This window comes from Salvelinus namaycush, chromosome 1 (genome assembly GCF_016432855.1).
Source record: "Salvelinus namaycush isolate Seneca chromosome 1, SaNama_1.0, whole genome shotgun sequence".
NCBI lineage: Eukaryota > Metazoa > Chordata > Actinopteri > Salmoniformes > Salmonidae > Salvelinus > Salvelinus namaycush.
The window spans coordinates 8,037,415-8,060,724 of NC_052307.1; the positions used below are offsets into that span (position 1 = coordinate 8,037,415).

General features: G+C 42.2%; 1 protein-coding gene across 1 annotated transcript in view; it reads right to left on the minus strand.

Annotated features, from left to right (window-relative positions):
- LOC120050303 (glutamate receptor ionotropic, delta-2) overlaps positions 1–23,310 on the minus strand; it is a 513,655-nt gene that overhangs the window by 55,376 nt on the left and 434,969 nt on the right. Inside the window, exons 5-6 of the mRNA XM_038996885.1 lie at positions 22,040–22,178; positions 9,124–9,319 (exon numbers count right to left, since the gene is read on the minus strand). Coding sequence (XP_038852813.1) covers positions 9,124–9,319; positions 22,040–22,178 — 335 coding nt within the window. The remainder of the gene's footprint in view (positions 1–9,123; positions 9,320–22,039; positions 22,179–23,310) is intronic.

Below are 23,310 nucleotides of genomic sequence, written 5' to 3' on the forward strand. Positions count from 1 at the left end.
GACCCTGCCATATACGTCTTGTGTCTGGGCCGCTGAATTGTGACTCCATTTTGAGGGAACAACTACACTGTTAATATTCTGTTTATATTCGGCCATATTCCCCGACCTCTTTCCATGGTTGAATGCGGTGGTTCACACTTTCAGTTTTGCGCGAATGATGCCGTCTATCCTGGTTGGGGTAGGTTTTAATAGTCACAGTGAGTACAACATCTCCAATGCACTTCCTAATAAACTCACTCACCGAGTCAGCGTATAAATCGATGTTATTGTCTGAGGCTTCCCGAAACATTTTCCAGTCCACGTGATCAAAACAATCTTGAAGCATGGATTCTGATTGGTCAGAGCAGCGTTGAATGGTTAAAGTCATGGGTACATCCTGTTTGAGTTTCTGCCTATAGGAAGGTACGAGCAAGATGGAGTCGTGGTCGGATTTGCCGCAGGGAGGGCGGGAAGGGCCTTGTATGCATCCCGGAAGGTAGAGTAGCAGTGGTCCAGTTATTTGCTCGAGCGGGTACTACAGTCAATGTGCTGGTAGAATTTAGGTAGCCTTGTTCTCAAATTAGCTTTGTTAAAATCCCCAGCTTCAATAAATGCAGCCTCAGGATATATGATTTCCAGTTTACATAGAGTCCAGTGAAGTTCTTTCAGGGCCGTCAAGGTATCTGCTTTGGGGCGGATATACAAGGCTGTGACTATAATCTAAGAGAATTCTCTTGGGATATAATGCGGTCGGCATTTGATTGTAAGGAATTCTAGGTCAGGTGAATAAAAGCACTTGAGTTCCTGTATATTGTTATTGTTACACAATGAGTTGTTAATCATGAGGCATACACCCCCGCCCATCTTCTTACCAGAGAGATGTATGTTTCTTTCGGCGCGACACATGAAGAAACCCGGTGGCTGTACCGACTCTGACAACATATCCCGAGTGAGCCATGTTTCCGTGAAACAGAGAATGTTACAATCTCTGATGTCTCTCTGGAAGGCAACTCGTGCCATAATTTCGTCCACCTTGCTGTCTAGAGACTGGACATTGGTGACTAATATGCTCGGAAGCGGTGGATGGTGTGCTCGCCTTCTAAGTCTGACCAGGAGGCCCCTCCGTCTGCCTCTCCTGCGGCGACCACGTTGTTTTGGGTCGGCCTCTGGGATTAGATCCAATGTCCAGGATGGAGGTCCGAACAAAAGCTCCACTTCGGGAAAGACGTATTCCTGGTCGTAATGTTGGTAAGTTGACGTCGCTATTATATCCAATAGTTCTTCCCGGCTGTATGTAATAACACTTAAGATTTTCTGACAATGTAAGAAATAATAAAAAAATTACTGCATAGTTTCCTAAGGACTTGAAGATGGGCGACCATCTCTGTCGGCGCCATCTTGCCTCTCTAACTCTCGCGCACTCTCTCTCTCCCTTTCTCTCTCTCTCTCTCTCTGCCTCTCTTTCCATTTCTCTCTCTCCCTTTCTCTCTCTCTTCTCTCTCTCCCTCTCTCTCCCTCTCTCTCCCTTTCTCTCTCTGCCTCTCTGCCTCTCTCTCTCTGCCTCTCTCTCTCTGCTGGCTACACACTATCGGTCCATCATGTCTTTCATTTGGCCCTCTCCTCCTCCTTTAATGTCCAGTCTAAATTCTCCCCAGACCCTGCCCTCCCGCTCTCCCATCCTCTCTCAGTACTCTGAGGGACAGGATAACAAAGTCACACTGTTATCTGCATCAAAAGTGGGAACCGATTATTACTGAGGAAAATGTGTTTGAAGTTTGAAATCTAATTACATATCACTGTGAAATGTAACTAGTTTAGTGATTTAAGACATTAATTCATGGCCTTCAAAAGTGAAGAACACTGTCAAGCATACTCAGTTCGGATAACTCAACTTATCTTAGTTTTTGAGCCAAGCAACACATTGTTTTGTAAATTACCAGTACTAATTTCATTGAGTGACTTAGAAGGTTCTGTTTTACAGTGTCTGTGTAAGAGACCAGTAGCCTCAGATATATTGCAGAGATAGGTTCCTGGTATTCTGTCCACCTGTCAAATATGAGCTGGTGACTGGATATCTGCAGAGACAGTTCACACAATGATACACATCTGTCATCTACCACAGCTGCCCCACTATTGCCCGTAACCCTGGCAACTGCCAAGCTCGGACCTGTAGCCCTTGACGACTGGCAAACGCACACACGGGAACATTTTACACACACATAAATACACACACCATAGGGCTACAGGTCCCTCAGGCACAGAGGGTGATTTAAGAGAGCCATTGGACAGAGTAAACAGGTGTTAGAGAGGCTGTCAGAGCACCAAGCCACTCCAGAGAGCACACACAGTGGGAGACAGACAGACAGACAGACAGACAGACAGACAGACAGACAGACAGACAGACAGACAGACAGACAGACAGACAGACAGACAGACAGACAGACAGACAGACAGACAGACAGACAGACAGACAGACAGACAGACAGACAGACAGACAGACAGACAGACAGACAGACAGACAGACAGACAGACAGACAGACAGACAGACAGACAGACAGACAGACAGACAGACAGACAGACAGACAGACAGACAGACAGACAGACAGACAGACAGACCGACCGACCGACCGACCGACCGACCGACCGACCGACCGACCGACCGACCGACCGACCGACCGACCGACCGACCGACCGACCGACCGACCGACCGACCGACCGACCGACCGACAGACAGACAGACAGACAGACAGACAGACAGACAGACAGACAGACAGACAGACAGGAGCAGAGCAGCTCATTGATATGCTCTGTGTAAATAATGTCTCTCCCATTCTCACTGCATCACGCTGTTTAACATATTTCAATATGACAAGAAACTAATGAGGAAACAGGGGGGGGGGGGGGGGGGGGGTGAGAGAGTAAATAAGTGCTTGTACAATGTGAACTCTTTTTCTTGCATCTGTTCTTCTCTTTTCTTTAATTCAATTATTCAACCACCACCACAGCTACCTTTAGTCACACACACTCTTTATGTCTTCATCTCCCTCCATCCCTCCCCCATCCATTGCTCTATCGCTGTCTGTCTGTCTGTCTGTCTGTCTGTCTGTCTGTCTGTCTGTCTGTCTGTCTGTCTGTCTGTCTGTCTGTCTGTCTGTCTGTCTGTCTGTCTGTCTGCCTTCATTCCATGCCTGCCTGCCTGCCTGCCTGCCTGCCTGCCTGTCTGTCTGTCTATCTGTCTGTCTGTCTGTCTGTCTGTCTGTCTGTCTTTGCAATATAAGCCCTCGATAATGAAGTTGGCACATTGAGAAAAATGACTGAGATCACTTTGAGCACCGCAGTGTAAAGGACGGCCTCATTCGTAGTCAGCCAAAGACACTTCCCATCTCCCTCTCCTTGCCTCCCTCCCCTCTATCTCTTAGCCATTACCATTTCATCCTGCATCAAGGGAAGAACCAAGTAGCAGAAGGATGATTAACCATAACCTGAGTTATTAGCATAATATTTATAGCTACTCTCATTAGTCCAGACAGAGCAGCATACATATGTGGAACTGGCGGCCATTTTCCTTCTCTGGAGGACACTGACGTAGTAAAAGAGAAGTTGTACAGCCTCGGATTCAGGCCGCTCGAGAATGACCAGTGATTGGAACCATACTATTAGAGTAGTGTTTCAGGGTATACTGGAAAGGCCAAAAGTATTTAATAAAACATATACAGTGCATTCTGAAAGTATTCAGACCCCTTTTGACTTTTTACACATTTTGTTACGTTACAGCCTCATTCTAAAATGGCTAACATTGTTTTCCCCCCCTCATCAGTCTACACACAATACCCCATAATGACAAATCAAAAACAGGTTTTTAGAATTGTTTTGCAAATGTATTAAAAATAAATACCTGAAATATCACATTTACATAAGTATTCAGACCCTTTACTGAGTACTTTGTTGAAGCTCCTTTGGCAGCGGTTACAGCCTTGAGTCTTCTTGGATATGACACTACAAGCTTGGCACACCTCTATTTGGGGAGTTTCTCCCATTCTTCTCTGCAGATCCTATCAGGCTCTGTCAGGTTGGATGGGGAGCGTTGCTGCACAGCTATTTTCAGGTCTCTCCAGAGATGTTCGATCGGGTTCAAGTCCGGGCTCTGGCTGGGCCACTCAAGGACCTTCAGAGACTTGTCCCGAAGCCACTCCTGCAGTGTCTTGGCCTTGTGCTGAGGGTCGTTGTCCTGTTGGAAGGTGAACCTTTGCCCCAGTCTGAGGTCCTGAGCATTCTGGAGCAGGTATCCAGATCATCGGATGTAGTGATCACAATATAACAGCCATATCTAGGAAAAGTTCCAAAGGCTGGACCTAATATAGTGTATAAGAGGTCATACTAGACGTTTTGTAGTGATTCCTATGTTGTTGATGTAAAGAATATTTGTTGGTCCATGGTGTGTAATGGGGAGCAAACAGACGTTGCACTTGACACATTTATGAAATTGCTTATCCCAGTAATAAGCATGCACCCTTTAAGAAAATTACTGTAAAAACTGTTAAATCCCCGTGGATTGATGAAGAATTTAAAAAATGTATGGTTGAGAGGGATGAGGCAAAAGGAATGGCAAATAACTCTGGCTGCACAACCGATTGGCAAACGTACTGCAAATTGAGAAATCATGTGACTAAACTGAGTAAAAAGAAGAAGAAACAAGGGGATACCTAGTCAGTTGTACAGCTGAATGCCTTCAACTGAAATGTGTCTTCCTCATTTCAACCCAACCCCTCTGAATCAGAGTGGTGCGGGGGGCTGCCATATTTCAACCCAACCCCTCTGAATCAGAGTGGTGCGGGGGGCTGCCATAATTCAACCCAACCCCTCTGAATCAGAGTGGTGCGGGGGGCTGCCATATTTCAACCCAACCCCTCTGAATCAGAGTGGTGCGGGGGGCTGCCATATTTCAACCCAACCCCTCTGAATCAGAGTGGTGCGGGGGGCTGCCATATTTCAACCCAACCCCTCTGAATCAGAGTGGTGCGGGGGGCTGCCATATTTCAACCCAACCCCTCTGAATCAGAGTGGTGCGGGGGGCTGCCATATTTCAACCCAACCCCTCTGAATCAGAGAGGTGCGGGGGGCTGCCATATTTCAACCCAACCCCTCTGAATCAGAGAGGTGCGGGGGGCTGCCATATTTCAACCCAACCCCTCTGAATCAGAGAGGTGCGGGGGGCTGCCATATTTCAACCCAACCCCTCTGAATCAGAGTGGTGCGGGGGGCTGCCATATTTCAACCCAACCCCTCTGAATCAGAGAGGTGCGGGGGGCTGCCATATTTCAACCCAACCCCTCTGAATCAGTGGTGCGGGGGGCTGCCATATTTCAACCCAACCCCTCTGAATCAGAGAGGTGCGGGGGGCTGCCATATTTCAACCCAACCCCTCTGAATCAGAGTGGTGCGGGGGGCTGCCATATTTCAACCCAACCCCTCTGAATCAGAGAGGTGCGGGGGGCTGCCATAATTGACACCCACGTCTTCAGCGCCCGGGGAACAACACATGCCACCAGAGGTTTTTTGACAGTCCCCAAGTCCAGAACAGACTGTGGGAGGCACACAGTACTACATAGAGCCATGACTACATGGAACTCTATTCCACACCAGGTAACTTGCCGGACCCCAGGAAGAGTAGCTGCTGCAAATACAAAAATCATCAAGGCTCTCTCTGTAATTTGCTCTTTTCTTCTTTCCCTCGATACTGACTAGTCTCTCAGTCCCTGCCTCTGAAAAAAACATCCCAACAGCATGATACTGCCACCACCATGCTTCACTGTAGGAATGGTGCAAGGTTTCCTCCAGACGTCACGCTTGGCATTCAGGCTAAAGCATTCAGTCTTGGTTTCATCAGACCCGAGAATCTTGTTTCTCATGGTCTGAGAGTCCTTTAGGTGTCTTTTGGCAAACTCCAAGTGGGCTGTCATGTGCCTTTTACTGTGGAGTAGCTTCTATCTGGCCACTCTACCACAAAGGCCTGATTGCTGGAGTGCTGCAGAGATGATTGTCCCTCTGGAAGGTTCTCACATCTCCACAGAGGAACTCTGGGGCTCTGTCAAAATTAACATTGGGTTCTTGGTCACCTCCCTGACCAAGGCCCCTTTCCCCCGATTGACCCAGTTTGGCCGGGTGGCCAGCTCTATGAAGAGTCTTGGTGGTTCAAAACGTCTTCCATTTAAGAATGATGGAGGCCACTGTTCTTGGGGACCTTCAATGCTGCAGAAGTTTTTTGTACCCTTCCCCAGATCTGTGCCTCAACACAATCCTGTCTCGGAGCTCTACGGACAATTCCTTCGACTTCATGGCTTGGTGTTTGCTCTGACATGCACTGTCAACTGTGAGCCCTTATATAGACAGGTGTGTGCCTTTCCAAATCATGTCCAATCAATAGAATTTACCACAGGTGGATTCCAATCAAGTTGTAGAAACATCTTAAAGATGATCAATGGAAACAGGATACACCTGAGCTCAATTTCAAGTGTCATAACAAAGGGTCTGAATACATATGTAAATAAGGTATGTTTTTTTATTTTTAATACATTTGCAAAAAATTCTAAAAACCTGTTTTCACTTTGTCATTATGGGGTATTGTGTGTAGATTGATGAGCAAAACAATTAATGTAATCCATTTTAGAATACGGCTGTAACGTAACAAAATGTGTAAAAAGTCAAGGGGTCTGAATACTTTCCAGATGCACTGTATTTATCCATGTTAAAAGTGTTTACAGTTATTTATAATTTTTTTTACTAATGAACAGGAATTTCATGTACGTTGATGAAATATCAGTGAAAACCTTGTACAGGAGTATGGTTCCCTATGGACTGCAATGACATCGCATAACATTGATTGGCATTCACATCCTACTAGGCAAATGGCTGTGATATCAAGAACAGGTGGAACATATACAAGAGTATTGAATGTTCTGAGCTTATATTGCAAATGGCTGTGATATCAAGAATAGATGTGGAATCTAAAAGTCTATTGAACGTTCTGAGTTTAGACTGAAGTGGCAGAGATTGGCATTGCTACCCGTAACGTAATGTCCTTCAGGGCTCTGCTATATATTCCTGATAAGATAAACACAGTGGGTCTGACAGATAATATTATTCTGCTACAATGATTGCAATCTGAACAGTGTTGGGGAGAAAATCCATAGTGCCTGGGACTTAGATTCTGAGAGGTTTATTGACAGTGTGTGGAACATAGAACTGTCAACACTCGACCGACAGGACATAGGATACGAGAAGGAAAAATAGATCCACAAAACAAACTATAGGGGACCAAAGGAGGGCTGCTGGACTCACTGGCCCTCCTGACAGAAGATACTGATTTCCAGAGATTACACTTGAAAACAAACAGACAAACTGAATTAAACAAATCCTTTAAAAAAGGGTAAAAAAAAAAAATAGAACGATTCTGGGTTAGGAGAGGCAAACTTGTCCTGCATGGGATCGAGTCAGGGACACCAATATTCCACTAGAGGGAGATGTTGAGCCTATAGCCCGGTGATAAAGGGAGGGGGGGGATACTAAGAGAGACAAATACATGGAGAGTAAGAGTGTAGTGGGAATGACGGCTTGCATTAAGCTTCATAGTTGTTGTACTTGTCTGCTACTCCGGGGGTGTCACCCTTGTCATGCAATATTTATCCGAGCACCTGGGAGTGCTGATCATCCCAATAAAACGCGGACTAATTCATGAAACCAAGCTATTCAGCTCTAATAATCTTTATGTCGAGGAGTCGAAGGCTTGAAGCCATAATTCACTAATTTACCATCGCTTTAATTGCTGCTACCAAGGGTACATCCCAAATGGCAACATACTCTCTATATAGTGTACTGCTTTAAACCAGAGCCCTATGAGTCCTGGTCAAAAGTAGTGCACTAAATAGGGAACAGGTTGCCATTTGGGTTGCAAACCTATGTCGGGTCCAATTTACGAATGAAAATATTTTCTACGAAAATAAAAGAATACCAGGGAGGATCTATACAATTATACATTTATATTGAGAGATAACAGATGACACATTTATGTACCTGTACCAGGCACTTATGGTACTAAGTAATCATTTAGGGGATTGAGTGCTAAACCATGCATATCTCACAGGCATCGTTTAGAGTCCAACCTCTCCCCTCTGTCTCTCTCACATGTTAGGGTTTTGGCTGTAGTTGTAGGTTATTAACAAGCTACTGACAATACTGCCCTACCAAGCAAAAAAAGTAGTTCTGCTCATTTGGTCTAAAATTAGTTAATGCCATTTTTGCTACATTAAATACATGCTTAATCATGAGGACAAGTATCCTGCCTCTATTGTGTTTTGGAGAAAATGGGGGTCATGTTAGCAGTAACTGCATCAAGTTACCGTGAAATCAAGGTAAATAAAAGCCATTTTTCTCAGTTCCACACTATGAGCAGTTACTGCCTTTTAGCTTGTTAGGGCAGAATAATGAACACATGTACAACACATGTCACCCAGCCAGAGGAGATATATAAAACCCTATGAAACGCATAAATGATTAGTACGTTTAGGACACACCAGGACACGTGATCTCGTGTGCCTCAGTTGGTAAGAGTATGACGCTAGCAATGACAGGTTTGCGTCATATTAGGTTTGTGGGTTCACACACTACATCGTTCAACCGGGTTCACACATACTAATATATCCTCACTCACTGTACTGTACGTACCATTGGATAAAATCATCTGCTAAATGTCATAGACCAGGGCTGCCCAACCCTCTTCCTGGAGATCTACCGTCCTGTGGGTTTCAGTCCAACCCTAATTTAACACACATGATTCTACTAATTAGCTGCTCAACAAGACCTTAACTAGCTGAATCAGATATGCTAAATTAGGGTTGGAATGAAAACCTACAGAACAGAGGATCTCCAGGAAGAGGGTTGGGCTGAAAACCTACAGGACAGTAGATCTCCAGGAAGAGGGTTGGGCTGAAAACCTACAGGACAGTAGATCTCCAGGAAGAGGGTTGGGCTGAAAACCTACAGGACAGTAGATCTCCAGGAAGAGGGTTGGGCTGAAAACCTACAGGACAGTAGATCTCCAGGAAGCGGGTTGGGCAGCCCTGGTGTAGACCATGTAAAGTGGTGTACCTTGCGGATGCCCTCCTTGGACTCGTCCACGTTGTTGTCGGCCCCTCCGGTGCGGTTGATCATGCGCCACATCTGGGAGTACATGGGGTCCCTCTCAAAGGGGTTCATGGCCTTACTGCGCACCTGCTCGTACACAGCCGAGTCCAACACCGTCCCGTACGGCAACTCTGTCTGCTTGGACAGGTCTTGGAGAGACCTATAGAGAGAGACAGAAGGGGGAGGTTTATGGGAAATGTAGGTCACCATGTACACATACATTAGAACATGGGGTTGACATGGAACTACACTTGTAGTTCAAATAATCAGACTCCGCACCCACACACCTACCGAGGGACACACACAGAGTCAGTGCCGAGATCATAACTTGAAGCTAATTAAGGGTAAGCCAGCGAACCAACTGTTAAGAAGCTCCCTGTAGTTCCACTAAAAGGGGTATAATGGAGGGATGTCATAAAAGCACTAGTCAGTAGAGTCATACCATTTCCACCTCAAGGGAAATGAAGGTATTTTAATTACAATGCTACAGTCTTCAAACACTCACCATTTACAACTGTAATAAAAAACCATAACTGGGACTAATGACTGTTTGTTTGTCAAATTGCTTTAACAGAAGCCACCGATGTAATTAGGAGAACAACAACTGTATCACCATCACTACTATTAAACGTCTGTTGTTACCATCACTACTATATAGCTTCTGTTGTTACCATCACTACTATGACTCTTCTGTTGTTACCATCACTACTATATAGCTTCTGTTGTTACCATCACTACTATATAGCTTCTGTTGTTACCATCACTACTATATAGCTTCTGTTGTTACCATCACTACTATTAAACGTCTGTTGTTACCATCACTACTATATAGCTTCTGTTGTTACCATCACTACTATTAAACGTCTGTTGTTACCATCACTACTATATAGCTTCTGTTGTTACCATCACTACCATAAAATGTCTGTTGTTACCATCACTACTATATAGCTTCTGTTGTTACCATCACTACCATAAAATGTCTGTTGTTACCATCACTACTATATAGCTTCTGTTGTTACCATCACTACTATTAAACGTCTGTTGTTACCATCACTACTATATAGCTTCTGTTTTTACCATCCCTACCATAAAATGTCTGTTGTTACCATCACTACTAAGACTCTTCTGTTGTTACCATCACTACTAAGACTCTTCTGTTGTTACCTTCACTACTAAGACTCTTATGTTGTTACCATCACTACTATGACTCTTCTGTTGTTACCATCACTACTAAGACTCTTCTGTTGTTACCATAACTACTATGACTCTTCTGTTGTTACCATCACTACTATTACTCTTCTGTTGTTACCATCACTACTAAGACTCTTCTGTTGTTACCATAACTACTATGACTCTTCTGTTGTTACCATCACTACTATGACTCTTCTGTTGTTACCATCTCTACTATGACTCTTATGTTGTTACCATAACTACTATGACTCTTCTGTCATTATTAAGGCTATCAAGAATTTTACGCTGCAAAAAGTGAAGTCTAAGCAAACCTAAATATCTTAATTGAGTGATAATTCACTTTAAATGTGGGTTTTTGTTTCTTTTTACCAAGCTAAATTCTTTAACATCATTGGCAGATTTGCTTTTTATAACCAAAAAAAAGGCTTAATACAAGTTATTTATATTTTTGGGAGATATTTTACCTTAAGAGGATTACTATTGAATACTGTTACATAAGCATACCCCCCCCCCCTTTCACTCCCTCAATCCATCCCCCCACTCTCTCCAGCTACTCTCAAACCCCTTTGAAGGTTTTAATGATCTTTGCCACCAAATGTTTAAGGGGAGATTCTCCTTAAGTAATGTGTGGGTACATGGAGATAGGGAGGGTGAGGGTGATGGTGGGGTGGGTGCGGGAGTGGCAGACCATGGTCCCAAATGGCCCCCTGCTTGCTATGTAGTGCACTACAAATGACCAGGGCCCATAGGGCTCTAGGTAAAAGTAGTGCATTAGATAGGGAATAGGGTGCAGTTTGGGACAAAGCTTATCAGTCTGGCGTCTAAACCTGAACATCTATTAAGGCATCCCTCTTCAGCTCCTCTGTAATCTTGGCTTGTGTTTTTGTTTGTCCCACTACCAATTACCTTTAGCCGAGCTGCTCATTGAACAAGGAAATGGACTTAACATCACTTGATTATTGCCTTTGTGACTGTCTTTAGAGATAATTTGTACAGGAAGCTAACACATTCTCTAGGCATGGAACTAGATTCAGCCACAGGACGATTTTTGTCTGAGCGAATGGTCGGGCGGAAAATTGTTATTATTATTTTTACACTGCAAATCGACCACAACTAAGCCCAAAATGAGATTGGATTTGAAAATAACAATAGTTTTATACCTTGATTACATTGAGACACAATGACATACACAATGACATACAGTGAGCTCCAAAAGTATTTTTGTATGTTTTGGCTCTGGATTTGAAATGATACAATAAACATGAGGTTAAAGTGCAGAATGTCAGCTTTAATTTGAGAGCATTTTCATCCATATCGGGAACCGTTTAGATATTACAGCACTTTTTGTACATAGTCCCCCCATATTGGGACAAATTAACTTATGTGTATTAAAGTAGTAGAAAGTGTTTGGTCTCATATTTATTGCACGCAATGGTAGTCTGGGCGGGTGGGAGCGTTGGGCCAGTAACCAAAAGGTTGCTGGATCAAATCCCCAAGCTGACAAAGTTCAAATCTGTCGTTCTGCCCCTGAGCAAGGCAGTTAACCCACTGTTCCCCATGTACCGATGACGTGTATGTCGACTAAGGCAGCCCCCCCCCCCGCACCTCTCTGATTTAGAGGGGTTGGGTTAAATGTGGAAGACACATTTCAGTTGAATGCGTTCAGTTATACAACTGACTAGGTTTCCCCCTTTCCGATGACTACATCAAGATTGTGACTCTACACACTCGTTGGGTGCATTTGTTTTGTTTGTGTTTCAGATTATTTTGTGCCCAATAGAAATTAATGGTAAATAATATATTGTGTCATTTTGTAGTGACTTTTATTGTAAATAAGAATATAATTCGTTTCTTAATTAACACTTCTACATTAATGTGAACGCATGGTAGCAGTGTCCGACAAACCATCAAACAGGCAAAGCGTCAATACAGGACAAGATCGAATCCTACTACACTGGCTCTGATGCTTGTCGGCTGTGGCAGGGCTTGCAAATTATCACGAATTATATAGGGAAACCCAGCCGCAAACTGCCCAGTGACGCAAGCTAAATGCCTTCTATGCTCGAGGCAAGCAACACTGAACCATGCATGACAGTAACAGCTGTTCAGGACGACTGTGTGATCATGCTCTCTATAGCCGATTTGAGTAAGACCTTTAAACAGGTTAACATTCAGACGGATTACCAGGACACGTACTCAGAGCAATGCGCTGACCAGCTGGCAAGTGTCTTCACTGACATTTTCAACCTCTGCCTGACCCAGTCTGTAATACCTACATGTTTCAAGCAGACCACCATAGTCCCTGTGCTCAAAGAATGCCAAGGTAACCTGTCTAAATGACTATCGCCCCGTAGCACTCACGTCCGTAGACATGACATGCTTTGAAAGGCTGGTCATGGCTCACATCAACACCATTACCCAGACACCCTGGACCCACTCCAATTCGCATATCTCCTTAACAGATTCACAGATGGCGCAATCCTCTATTGCACTCCACACTTTTACACATGGATAAGAAGAACACCTACATGAGAATGCTGATCATTGACTACAGCTCAGCATTCAACACAATAGTACCCTCCAAGCGCATCACTAAGCTAAGGACCCTGGAACTGAACACTTCCTCTGAAACTGGTTCCTGGACATCCTGACGAGCCACCCCCAGGTGTGCGTGCTTAGTCCCCTTCTGTACTTCCTGTTGACCCAAGGCTGTGCGGCAGTGCAGGACTCCAACACCATCATTAAGTTTGCCGACGACACAACGGTGGTAGGCCTGATCACCGACGACGACGAGACAGCCTATACGGAGGTCAGAGACCTGGCAGTGTGGTGCCAGAACAACAACCTCTCAGTCAATGTCCGCAAGACAAACTAACTGATCGTAGACTGCAGGAAATGGTGGGCCAAGCACATCCCCACTCACATTGACAGGGCTGTAGTGGAGCGGGTCGAGAGCTTCAAGTTCCTTGGTGTCCAAATCACTAAGGATCTAGCATGGTCCACACACACCAACACAGTTATGAAGAGACCATGACGCCTCTTCCCCTCAGGAGGCTGAAAAGATTAGCATAGGCCCTCAGATCCTCAAAAATGTCTACAGCTGCACCATTGAGAGCATCTTGACTGGCTGCATCACCGCTTGGTATGGCAACTGCTTGGCATCCGACCGGAAGGCGCTACAGAGGGTAGTGCGTACAGCCCAGTACATCACTGGGGCCGAGCTCCCTGCCATCCAGGAACTCTATATCAGGCGGTGTTAGAGGAAAGCCCAAAAAATTGTCAAAGACTCCAGACACCCTAGTCATAGACTGTTCACTCTGTTACCGCACCCACTGCAAGCGGTAATGATGAACCAAGTCTGGAACAAACAAGGGACAGCTTCTACCCCCAAGACATAAGACTGCTAAATAGTTTGTTAAATAGTTAACCAAATAGCTAACCGGACTATCTGCATTGACCCCTTTTTGCACTAACTTTTTTGGTTCATCACATACGCTACTGCTACTATTTATTATCTGTCACTTTATTCCTAGTTATTTGCACATATCTACCTCAATTACCTCAATTACCTCGTACCCCTGCACATCGACTCAGAACGGGTACCCTGTGTATATATACAGTGCATTAAGAAAGTATTTACACCCCGTGACTTTTTCCACATTTTGTTATGTTACAGCCTGAATTTAAAATGGATTAAATGTAGAAAAAAACATTCACTGACCTACACACAATATCCCATAATGTCAAAGTGGAATGACACTAATATTACTTTATTATTAAAAATGAAAAGCTGAAATGTCAAGTCAAGTATTCAACCCCTTTGTTATTGCAAGCCTAAATAAGTTCAGGAGTAAAAAAAAAAGTCACATAATAAATTGCATGGAATCTGTATGCAATAATAGTGTACTCCACACATGCAATTATCTGTAAGATCCCTGTCGAGCAGTGAATTTTAAACACAGATTCAACGACAAAGACCAGGAGGTTTCCAATGCCTCGCAAAGAAAGGGCACATATTGGTAGATGGGTAAAAAAAAAGCACACATTGAGCATGGTGAAGTTATTAATTACACTTTGGATGGTGTATCAACACACCCAGTCACTACAAAGATACAAGCGTCCTTCCTAACTCAGTTGCCGGAGAGGAAGGAAACCGCTCAGGTATTTTATTGCCGTCTGTAGTAAAGCAGAAAATATGACATCTGTGGTATGAGATTGGGTTATGACGGAGAGAGAGAGACAGAGAGCTATGTCCTCTAAATAACTTTTTCCCTCAGTCCATCCCTCCATCCTCATACTCATCCTTCTGCTACATCTCATCTCGCTCATCTCTTCTCTTCTATTCTCTCTTTTTCTTTTTTTCTGAACCAAATCCACAGTCCTCCATCTCTCCTCTTTTATCAATCCGCCCACAGTGTCTACCAAGTCCTATCTACTGTTCACACGTTCTGTTCCGACTCTGCTCTGCTGCTTCAGCTCCACTCTCCTCCTACAGGATTCACAAACAAAAACAATCGTCCACAAAACTCAGTTTTGAACAATCATTTGTTATTTCATATCCAGATAGATCTCAGAGTAGGGCTGTTACGGTGACTGTATTACTGCCACACCGGCAGTAACAAGTCATGACCGCAGTCAAATTCCATGTGACCGTTTAGTCATGGTAACTAGGCTTCTCCAAGCTCTACTTGCTACTGATGGTCATCAGTAGCCTACCAAACTTGATAACTGCCTGGTACTCAGCACTCTATTGTCTCTCTAATCAAGCTGACATCATTGCATATGTTTTCGAAAATTGAATCAAACACTTAATGAGCTCATGTTGCACAACATTTCTAAAGGCTATGCAATTGCCTGAAAAAACTGTTTGAATGGCCTCTAATATTAAAAAGAGGATCCCATCAGATTTCTATAGGCTAGACCTGATAAATGTACTTCTCAACTTTCCTCATATTAAGCACATTGCTTCTCTTTACAACAGGAGTATAGCCTACCTGGTTGGCAAGGTGTATGATAATGGTCCATTCTAAATCAAAACTAATTTCACACATATTATTTAGTATACGTAAAGACAAGATTATATTAAGAATAGTCTAATGGGTGACAATATTAGCCTATCACTTGTGAATGATGTACTATCACTTGTGAATGATGTACTGTCACTTGTGAATGATGTACTATCACTTGTGAATAATGTATTATCACTTGTGAATGATGTATTATCACTTGTGAATGATGCACTATTTCTTGTGAATGATGCACTATCACTTGTGAATGATGTACTATCACTTGTGAATGATGTACTATCACTTGTGAATGATGCCCTATCACTTGTGAATGATGCCCTATCACTTGTGAATGATGTACTATCACTTGTGAATGATGTACTATCACTTGTGAATGATGCACTATCACTTGTGAATGATGCACTATCACTTGTGAATGATGCACTATCACTTGTGAATGATGTATTATCACTTGTGAATGATGCACTATCACTTGTGAATGATGTATTATCACTTATGAATGATGCACTATCACTTGTGAATGATGTACTATCACTTGTAAATTATGTACTATCACTTGTGAATGATGTACTATCACTTGTGAATGATGTACTATCACTTGTGAATGATGTACTATCACTTGTGAATGATGTACTATCACTTGTGAATGATGTACTATCACTTGTGAATGATGTACTATCACTTGTGAATGATGCACTATCACTTGTGAATGATGTACTATCACTTGTGAATGATGTACTATCACTTGTGAATGATGCACTATCACTTGTGAATGATGCCCAGGGTGTACAGTAGGGCAAGAAACAGCGCGTGCCTTTTTTCTTTTGCGACTTTTTCAAATCATAGTCATGTAGCCTAGCCCATAGGCCTATATGTTTAGATAAGGTTTGTATCACAACTAAAGTGGCCAAATAATATATAAAAATTAAGCATATTAATCCGCTTTACAATCGGTGTAGAGAATAAATGGGATACATAGGTCGCGTTTGAGTTTCAAGTTTGGGGAAGATAATTTTCACCATAAAAATGCACCTTTATAATAAAGCATTACATGCATTAATGTAATTAACATTTGCGGTCACTTTTGAGAACAGTGTTTTCCCACTAATTGATTGCATTTTGGAACATTCACGCTTATAGCCTACTGCCTTGTGCGCACTGTTGCGCTTATAATGTGAAGAAATAGCCTAATAACAGTGGTGTAAATTACTTCAGTAAAAATACTTTAAAGTACTACTTAAGTCGTTTTTTAGTCCATCTGTACTTTACTATTTATATTTTTGACAACTTTTACTTCACTATATTCCTGAATAAAATAATGTACTTTTTACTCCATAAATTTTCCCTGACAGTACTCATTACATTTTGAATGCTTAGCAGGACAGGAAAATGGTCCAATTCACACACTTATCAAGAGAACATCCCTGGTCATCCCTACTGCCTCTGATCTGGCGGACTCACTGAACACAAATGCTTTGTTTGTAAATGATGTTGGAGTGTTGGAGTGTGCCCCTGGCTATCCGTAAATTTAAAAAAAACAATAACAATTTTGCCATCTGATTTGCTTAATATAAGGAATTTTAAATGATTTATACTTTTACTTTTGAGCAATTACATTTACTTTTGATAATTAAGTATATTTAAATCCAAATACTTTTTGACTTTTACTCAAGTAGTATTTTACTGGGTGACTTTCACTTTTAATTGAGTAATTAAGGTATCTTACCTTTTACTCAAGTATGACAATTGGGTACATTTTCCACCACAGCCTAATAGTAAAAAAAAAAATTCAGCTAAACTTTCTGATCTGTTGCATCAGCCTCATTGCTATTAAATGTTTTTTTATGCTAGTGGTTGTATTAATTTGGGATCTATAGCATCCCACAACTGTTCAGCATATGTTTGGAATATTTGTTTCTTGCACGGAAGACGAAGTTGACCAATAGAATATGTCAACGTTTGTACTATGGGGGATAGTAGATTGACATAGGCTATTGCTTTTTGCTGTTCGTTACTCATCTTGTTGGCTGACAAAAAGTAAACGTGGCAGGTTCCTCTAACATCTTCAATATGCGCCTTGCAGTTGCGTCTCTGATGTTTCTGTTTTCACTTGTAGCCTACTTAGCTGCGAGAAGGACACGATCAAGTGATGGGCATTGGCTAATAAGAATTGAGATATCTGAGAGAGCCATGTATGTGAGTGAGAGGTGCTTCGGAGCAAGGCAGTTGGGAGAAGGGAATTACAATGATTATAATCAGCTTAAGGGCACAAATGCCACTTTGACTGCAAAAGTCATGGATTTCTTAGGGGGCATTATGGCCACACAAGGGGAATGCCGATGAGAAATTCGAGGCCTGGTGAGAATATTATCAAGTGCTTGTATAATTGTAAATGAGAGACTGATGAAGTGTGTGCAGCCTGCGCAAAAAAACAAATCAAAGCTCATGCCTTCAATGCAACTTTTTTCAAATCATCATTAGAGTCATATCATGCACCCTTAGAATGTATTAAAAATCTAAACACATAGCCCAACGTTTGTATCACAACTAAAGTTGCATAAATAACTCTAAATTAAGCATATAGTTAACCTCTCAACACAGAATAGCCTTTCTATATTATTTAGCTATGTTCAATTGTATTCTTCATACAATATAATAATAACAAATAATGCCACGGAATTATAAGCAAATCTTGTCCGCTAAATGAACTGGTGTAGGCCACAGCCATATTATGGCATAGCCAGATCAGGACCTAACATAAGGACAACTCAAGAGTATGCTATTCTGTTCTTCTGAAATAGACTACATAGACTACATTATGTATCTTTCGACCCGTCTAAAATATATAATGGATTTCCTGTGATGGTGTAAGGCTATATTAAATGGATTTATTATACTTTTTAAAATGTGGACGTTCCAAAGGTCCTCCTCAGTGTTTATTTTAATTAATTAATGAGACCGGCAGTTATTTGCTTGATAATCACCGGCCGACAAAATTTCATGACCGCCACAGCCCTACCTCAGAGTATAATTACTTAAATATATGTCTATTTTTTCTTGTCACTGTGCCAAGCCATTCAGCTTCACTGACTCAATGATCTATACTGAGATGCCAGAGCAAATAGCTATTAAGACAATCTATATGGCTCCTTCCTATAGAGCCCTTATCTGTAGATAGAGATAGATTGAAATGTGAATGAGGACCAAAGAGGGTAGAGATGCGAGAGCTCCACTTCCCAAACCCGGTGAAATGGTAATCAAACTTTTATCAGATCACAGACCATCTAATTACAAAATCACAGTCCCCCCCCCCCCCCCCCTCAAAGCACATTACATAAATCTTGCAAGGTTTCCTGACAGAGGCAGCACATCCCTCCTCTTTAAAACAACAGGCCCCTGGGTGTGGAATTTAGGCTCTAATTATTCCAGTAATGACCCCAGAAGAGTCTACACATTAAAGATAATACATTGAAATTTATGGAAATCCTAATTAGCTGCATAGAAGTAGAACGAAGCAATCTGAGAAGGACTCATTAATGACATCTCATGCAAGTAGAAAAATCTCTCTCTCTCTCTCTCTCTCTCTCTCTCTCTCTCTCTCTCTCTCTCTCTCTCTCTCTCTCTCTCTCTCTCTCTCTCTCTCTCTCTCTCTCTCTCTCTCTCTCTCTCTCTCTCTCTCTCTCTCTCTCTCTCTCTCTCTCTCTCTCTCTCTCTCTCTCTCTCTCTCTCTCTCTCTCTCTCTCTCTCTCTGTGTGTGTGTGTGAGATCGAGCAGCGAGATTAGATTTTCTTGCAAAGCACAATTAACTATATCACTGCTAGGCATTCTGGAATCTGATTAGCCCAATGAGCGGTGGGGATTTACGCGTCATGACGACGAGACGGCGAAAAGAGAGAAGGTTTACTAAAGACATGCGTGGGAGGCTTAGGAGTGCTGCTAACTGTTGACTCACACACACACACTCCCCCAGGTCAACTCTTTTTTTAGCGTTGCACAGTGCACTAAGTTTAGTCTTCCTAAATCACCATAGAGTCCTCCATGGAGTCCTCGGAAAACAGTTACCCGCCACAGGTGACGTCACCTGCAGGATGATAGATCTGATTTGTGTCACACTCAATAAAAAACGTAGGACCTCACTGGCCCCTGGAGGGGGAGATGACAGACGCTCCATCTTTCCAAAAACAGCAGGCTGCCTGGTTTATACAGAGAGAAGAGTGTGATGATGACACTGAATCAACCTGGAAAACGGATTGGATTTGCATTTTTCGTTGATTTTACGTTGAATTCAAGATAGTTGACATCTCAACCAAATGTAAATCAAAACTAAACCTTGAACTGATGTCTGTGTCCAGTGGGACGGCAGCATATTCCCACAGGGATTCATTTATATACACACTCTGCCAACTGCAGTGTGAGGTCCTGTGCGGTGTGTGAATGTGTATGTGTGTGTGTGTGTGTGTGTGTGTGTGTGTGTGTGTGTGTGTGTGTGTGTGTGTGTGTGTGTGTGTGTGTGTGTGTGTGTGTGTGTGTGTATGTGTGTGTGTGTGTGTGTGTGTGTGTATGCCTGGGTAAAGGTAAATCTATTGTATGTGTACATGTCTTGTGCATCAGTGTGTGTCTGTGGCCTGGAGACCAGCACAGGTCTGACAGATTGATAGTAAGCCAGAGAACACACACACACACAGGTGCTGAGTTAAATTTCAATTTCACAAACATGTAATATGTACTATACCTGTCACGCCCTGACCTTAGAGAGCCGTTTTATTTCTCTATTTGGTTAGGTCAGGGTGTGATTTGGGGTGGGCATTCTATGTTGTTAGTTTCTGTGTTTTGGCCGGGTATGGTTCTCAATCAGGGACAGCTGTCTATCATTGTCTCTGATTGGAAATCATACTTAGGCAGCCTTTTTTCCTTTGTATAAAGTGGGTAGTTATCTTTGTTAGTGGCACTATAGCCCTAGTAAGCGTCACGGTCGTTTCTTTGTTTCTTGTTTTGTTGGCGACATTTACATAAATAAAGGAAAATGTACGCTCACCACGCTGCACCTTGGTCCGGTCATTTCCACCTAGACGACGAGCGTGACAATACCCACAAATGTATCCAACATAACAGTTCCTGAATGGAAATGTATCCAACATAACAGTTCCTGAATGGAAATGTATCCAACATAACAGTTCCTGAATGGAAATGTATCCAACATAACAGTTCCTGAATGGAAATGTATCCAACATAACAGATCCTGAATGGAAATGTATCCAACATAACAGTTCCTGAATGGAAATGTATCCAACATAACAGATCCTGAATGGAAATGTATCCAACATAACAGTTCCTAAATGGAAATGTATCCAACATAACAGATCCTGAATGGAAATGTATCCAACATAACAGTTCCTGAATGGAAATGTATCCAACATAACAGATCCTGAATGGAAATGTATCCAACATAACAGATCCTGAATGGAAATGTATCCAACATAACAGTTCCTGAATGGAAATGTATCCAACATAACAGTTCCTGAATGGAAATGTATCCAACATAACAGATCCTGAATGGAAATGTATCCAACATAACAGTTCCTGAATGGAAATGTATCCAACATAACAGTTCCTGAATAGAAATGTATCCAACAAAACAGATCCTAAATGGAAATGTATCCAACATAACAGTTCCTGAATGGAAATGTATCCAACATAACAGATCCTGAATGGAAATGTATCCAACAAAACAGTTCCTGAATGGAAATGTATCCAACATAACAGATCCTGAATGGAAATGTATCCAACATAACAGTCCTGAATGGAAATGTATCCAACATAACAGTTCCTGAATGGAAATGTATCCAACATAACAGTCCTGAATGGAAATGTATCCAACATAACAGTTCCTGAATTGAAATGTATCCAACATAACAGATCCTGAATGGAAATGTATCCAACATAACAGTTCCTGAATGGAAATGTATCCAACATAACAGTTCCTGAATGGAAATGTATCCAACATAACAGTCCTGAATGGAAATGTATCCAACATAACAGTTCCTGAATGGAAATGTATCCAACATAACAGTCCTGAATGGAAATGTATCCAACATAACAGTTCCTGAATGGAAATGTATCCAACATAACAGTTCCTGAATGGAAATGTATCCAACATAACAGTCCTGAATGGAAATGTATCCAACATAACAGTTCCTGAATGGAAATGTATCCAACCTAACAGATCCTGAATGGAAATGTATCCAACATAACAGTCCTGAATGGAAATGTATCCAACATAACAGATCCTAAATGGAAATGTATCCAACAAAACAGATCCTGAATGGAAATGTATCCAACATCAAGGTCTGTAACATAATGAGCATGTGGGTTGAAGAAACCACATTAACCAATAGTCTAGTCCCAATTAAATGTTGAAACAAATATCGTCCCTTCTTATTTTAACAACCCTGGCCTGTAAAATATGTCTGGTACTGTGTGACAGTTTTCACTCAATGATGAAGACAGAGATGGTGTGGGTATAGGATGAAGTTGGCCTTTAATGTTGATCTGGGGTCAGTTTAGAATTTCCCCCACTAATGGTTAAGGTTAGGATTGGGGAAGCTGATCCTAGATCTGTACCTGGGGGAAAGTTCAACCCGGAGTAGTGGTGTGCTACTTACTGGATAGAGTTCTCGATGCGGGTGATGGTGAGGAAGGCAGCCAGGTTGGCCGTGTAGGAGGAGATGACGATTAGAGCAAAGAGCCACCATACCCCCATCATCATCCTCGTGGCCAGGGTGGTATACGGAACTTCACCACCTGAAAATAAGACCAGGACAACAGAGACAAGATGTTAATGTCAGCCAAATGTCAGGTATGGTTGTGCATAATTAACTTTTTCCACAAGGGAAGATATTTCACTTTTCACACACAAGACAACATACATTCAAGTCAGACTTTCCAGTGCAAGTGGACTGTATACAATTTCTTTCCAACTCTGTTTTCTTCCATTCTTCACATTTTCATAAGGAGACAGATGTGTGCTGTATGTAGAGTGAGTATTTCCTCAGCCAGGCAGCTCAAACAGGGCTAAAGCACATCTGTTTTGTTCTCTGTATTGATGCAAAACCTTTCCCTGACGCTGGAGGGGAGGGAAAGGGGAGTCTCTGCCTAGAAAAGACAGCCCCGGCTCCATGATGGATCTGTAGAGCTGAAGCCTCGCCTTTATTGAAGCCTGTTCAAAATTAGCCTCATTTATCCTTGTAGCTCGCAGATCATTGCGCTCGCATGTGGAATAAGTGCCAGGCATTTCAATCCCTTCAGCAAAGACTTAATAAAATATTTGACACCCACTCTATCCAGGGCCGTCCTCTGGGTTTATCTGTCTTATGAAGGAAATGTTCAGTTGACATGAGCTCCTATTGCCTGAAGGCTGTGTGTGTTCTGTTTAAATGTTGTTGCTATTGTAGAGTAGTTTAAATATTCTTAAATGTACCCCGATTTTCATTTTCATAGTTTGCTTTTTTCTTGGAATATTCTTTATTCATAAGATGAAGTTGGGGAGGAGAACAAACCCCTCTTTAATGTATTTAAAGTAGAACAAACATCATGGTGAAGTTTTTTAGTCATGTAAAAACAAAAAAACAGTACTTACAAAAATACTTTTGACAAATGTACATTCTCTTCTGACTCATAATACCCCTGTCTATGTTAACTTTATTTACTCTTGTCTGTATATTTCAGTTATTGTATTGTGTTTATAGTTTACCTACACACACCAAAAAATTATTGGTGTGCCCCAGCTCATGTTTTTTACCTTACAAAAACATTGACATTATATGGGGAATAGTATGAAAGAAGGAGGTCTTTATTCATATAATTCAGGACTTTTCACAGCAATATCCCAGAACCGTACCTATACTAAGAAGGTGTCATATGTATTCAAAAGGAA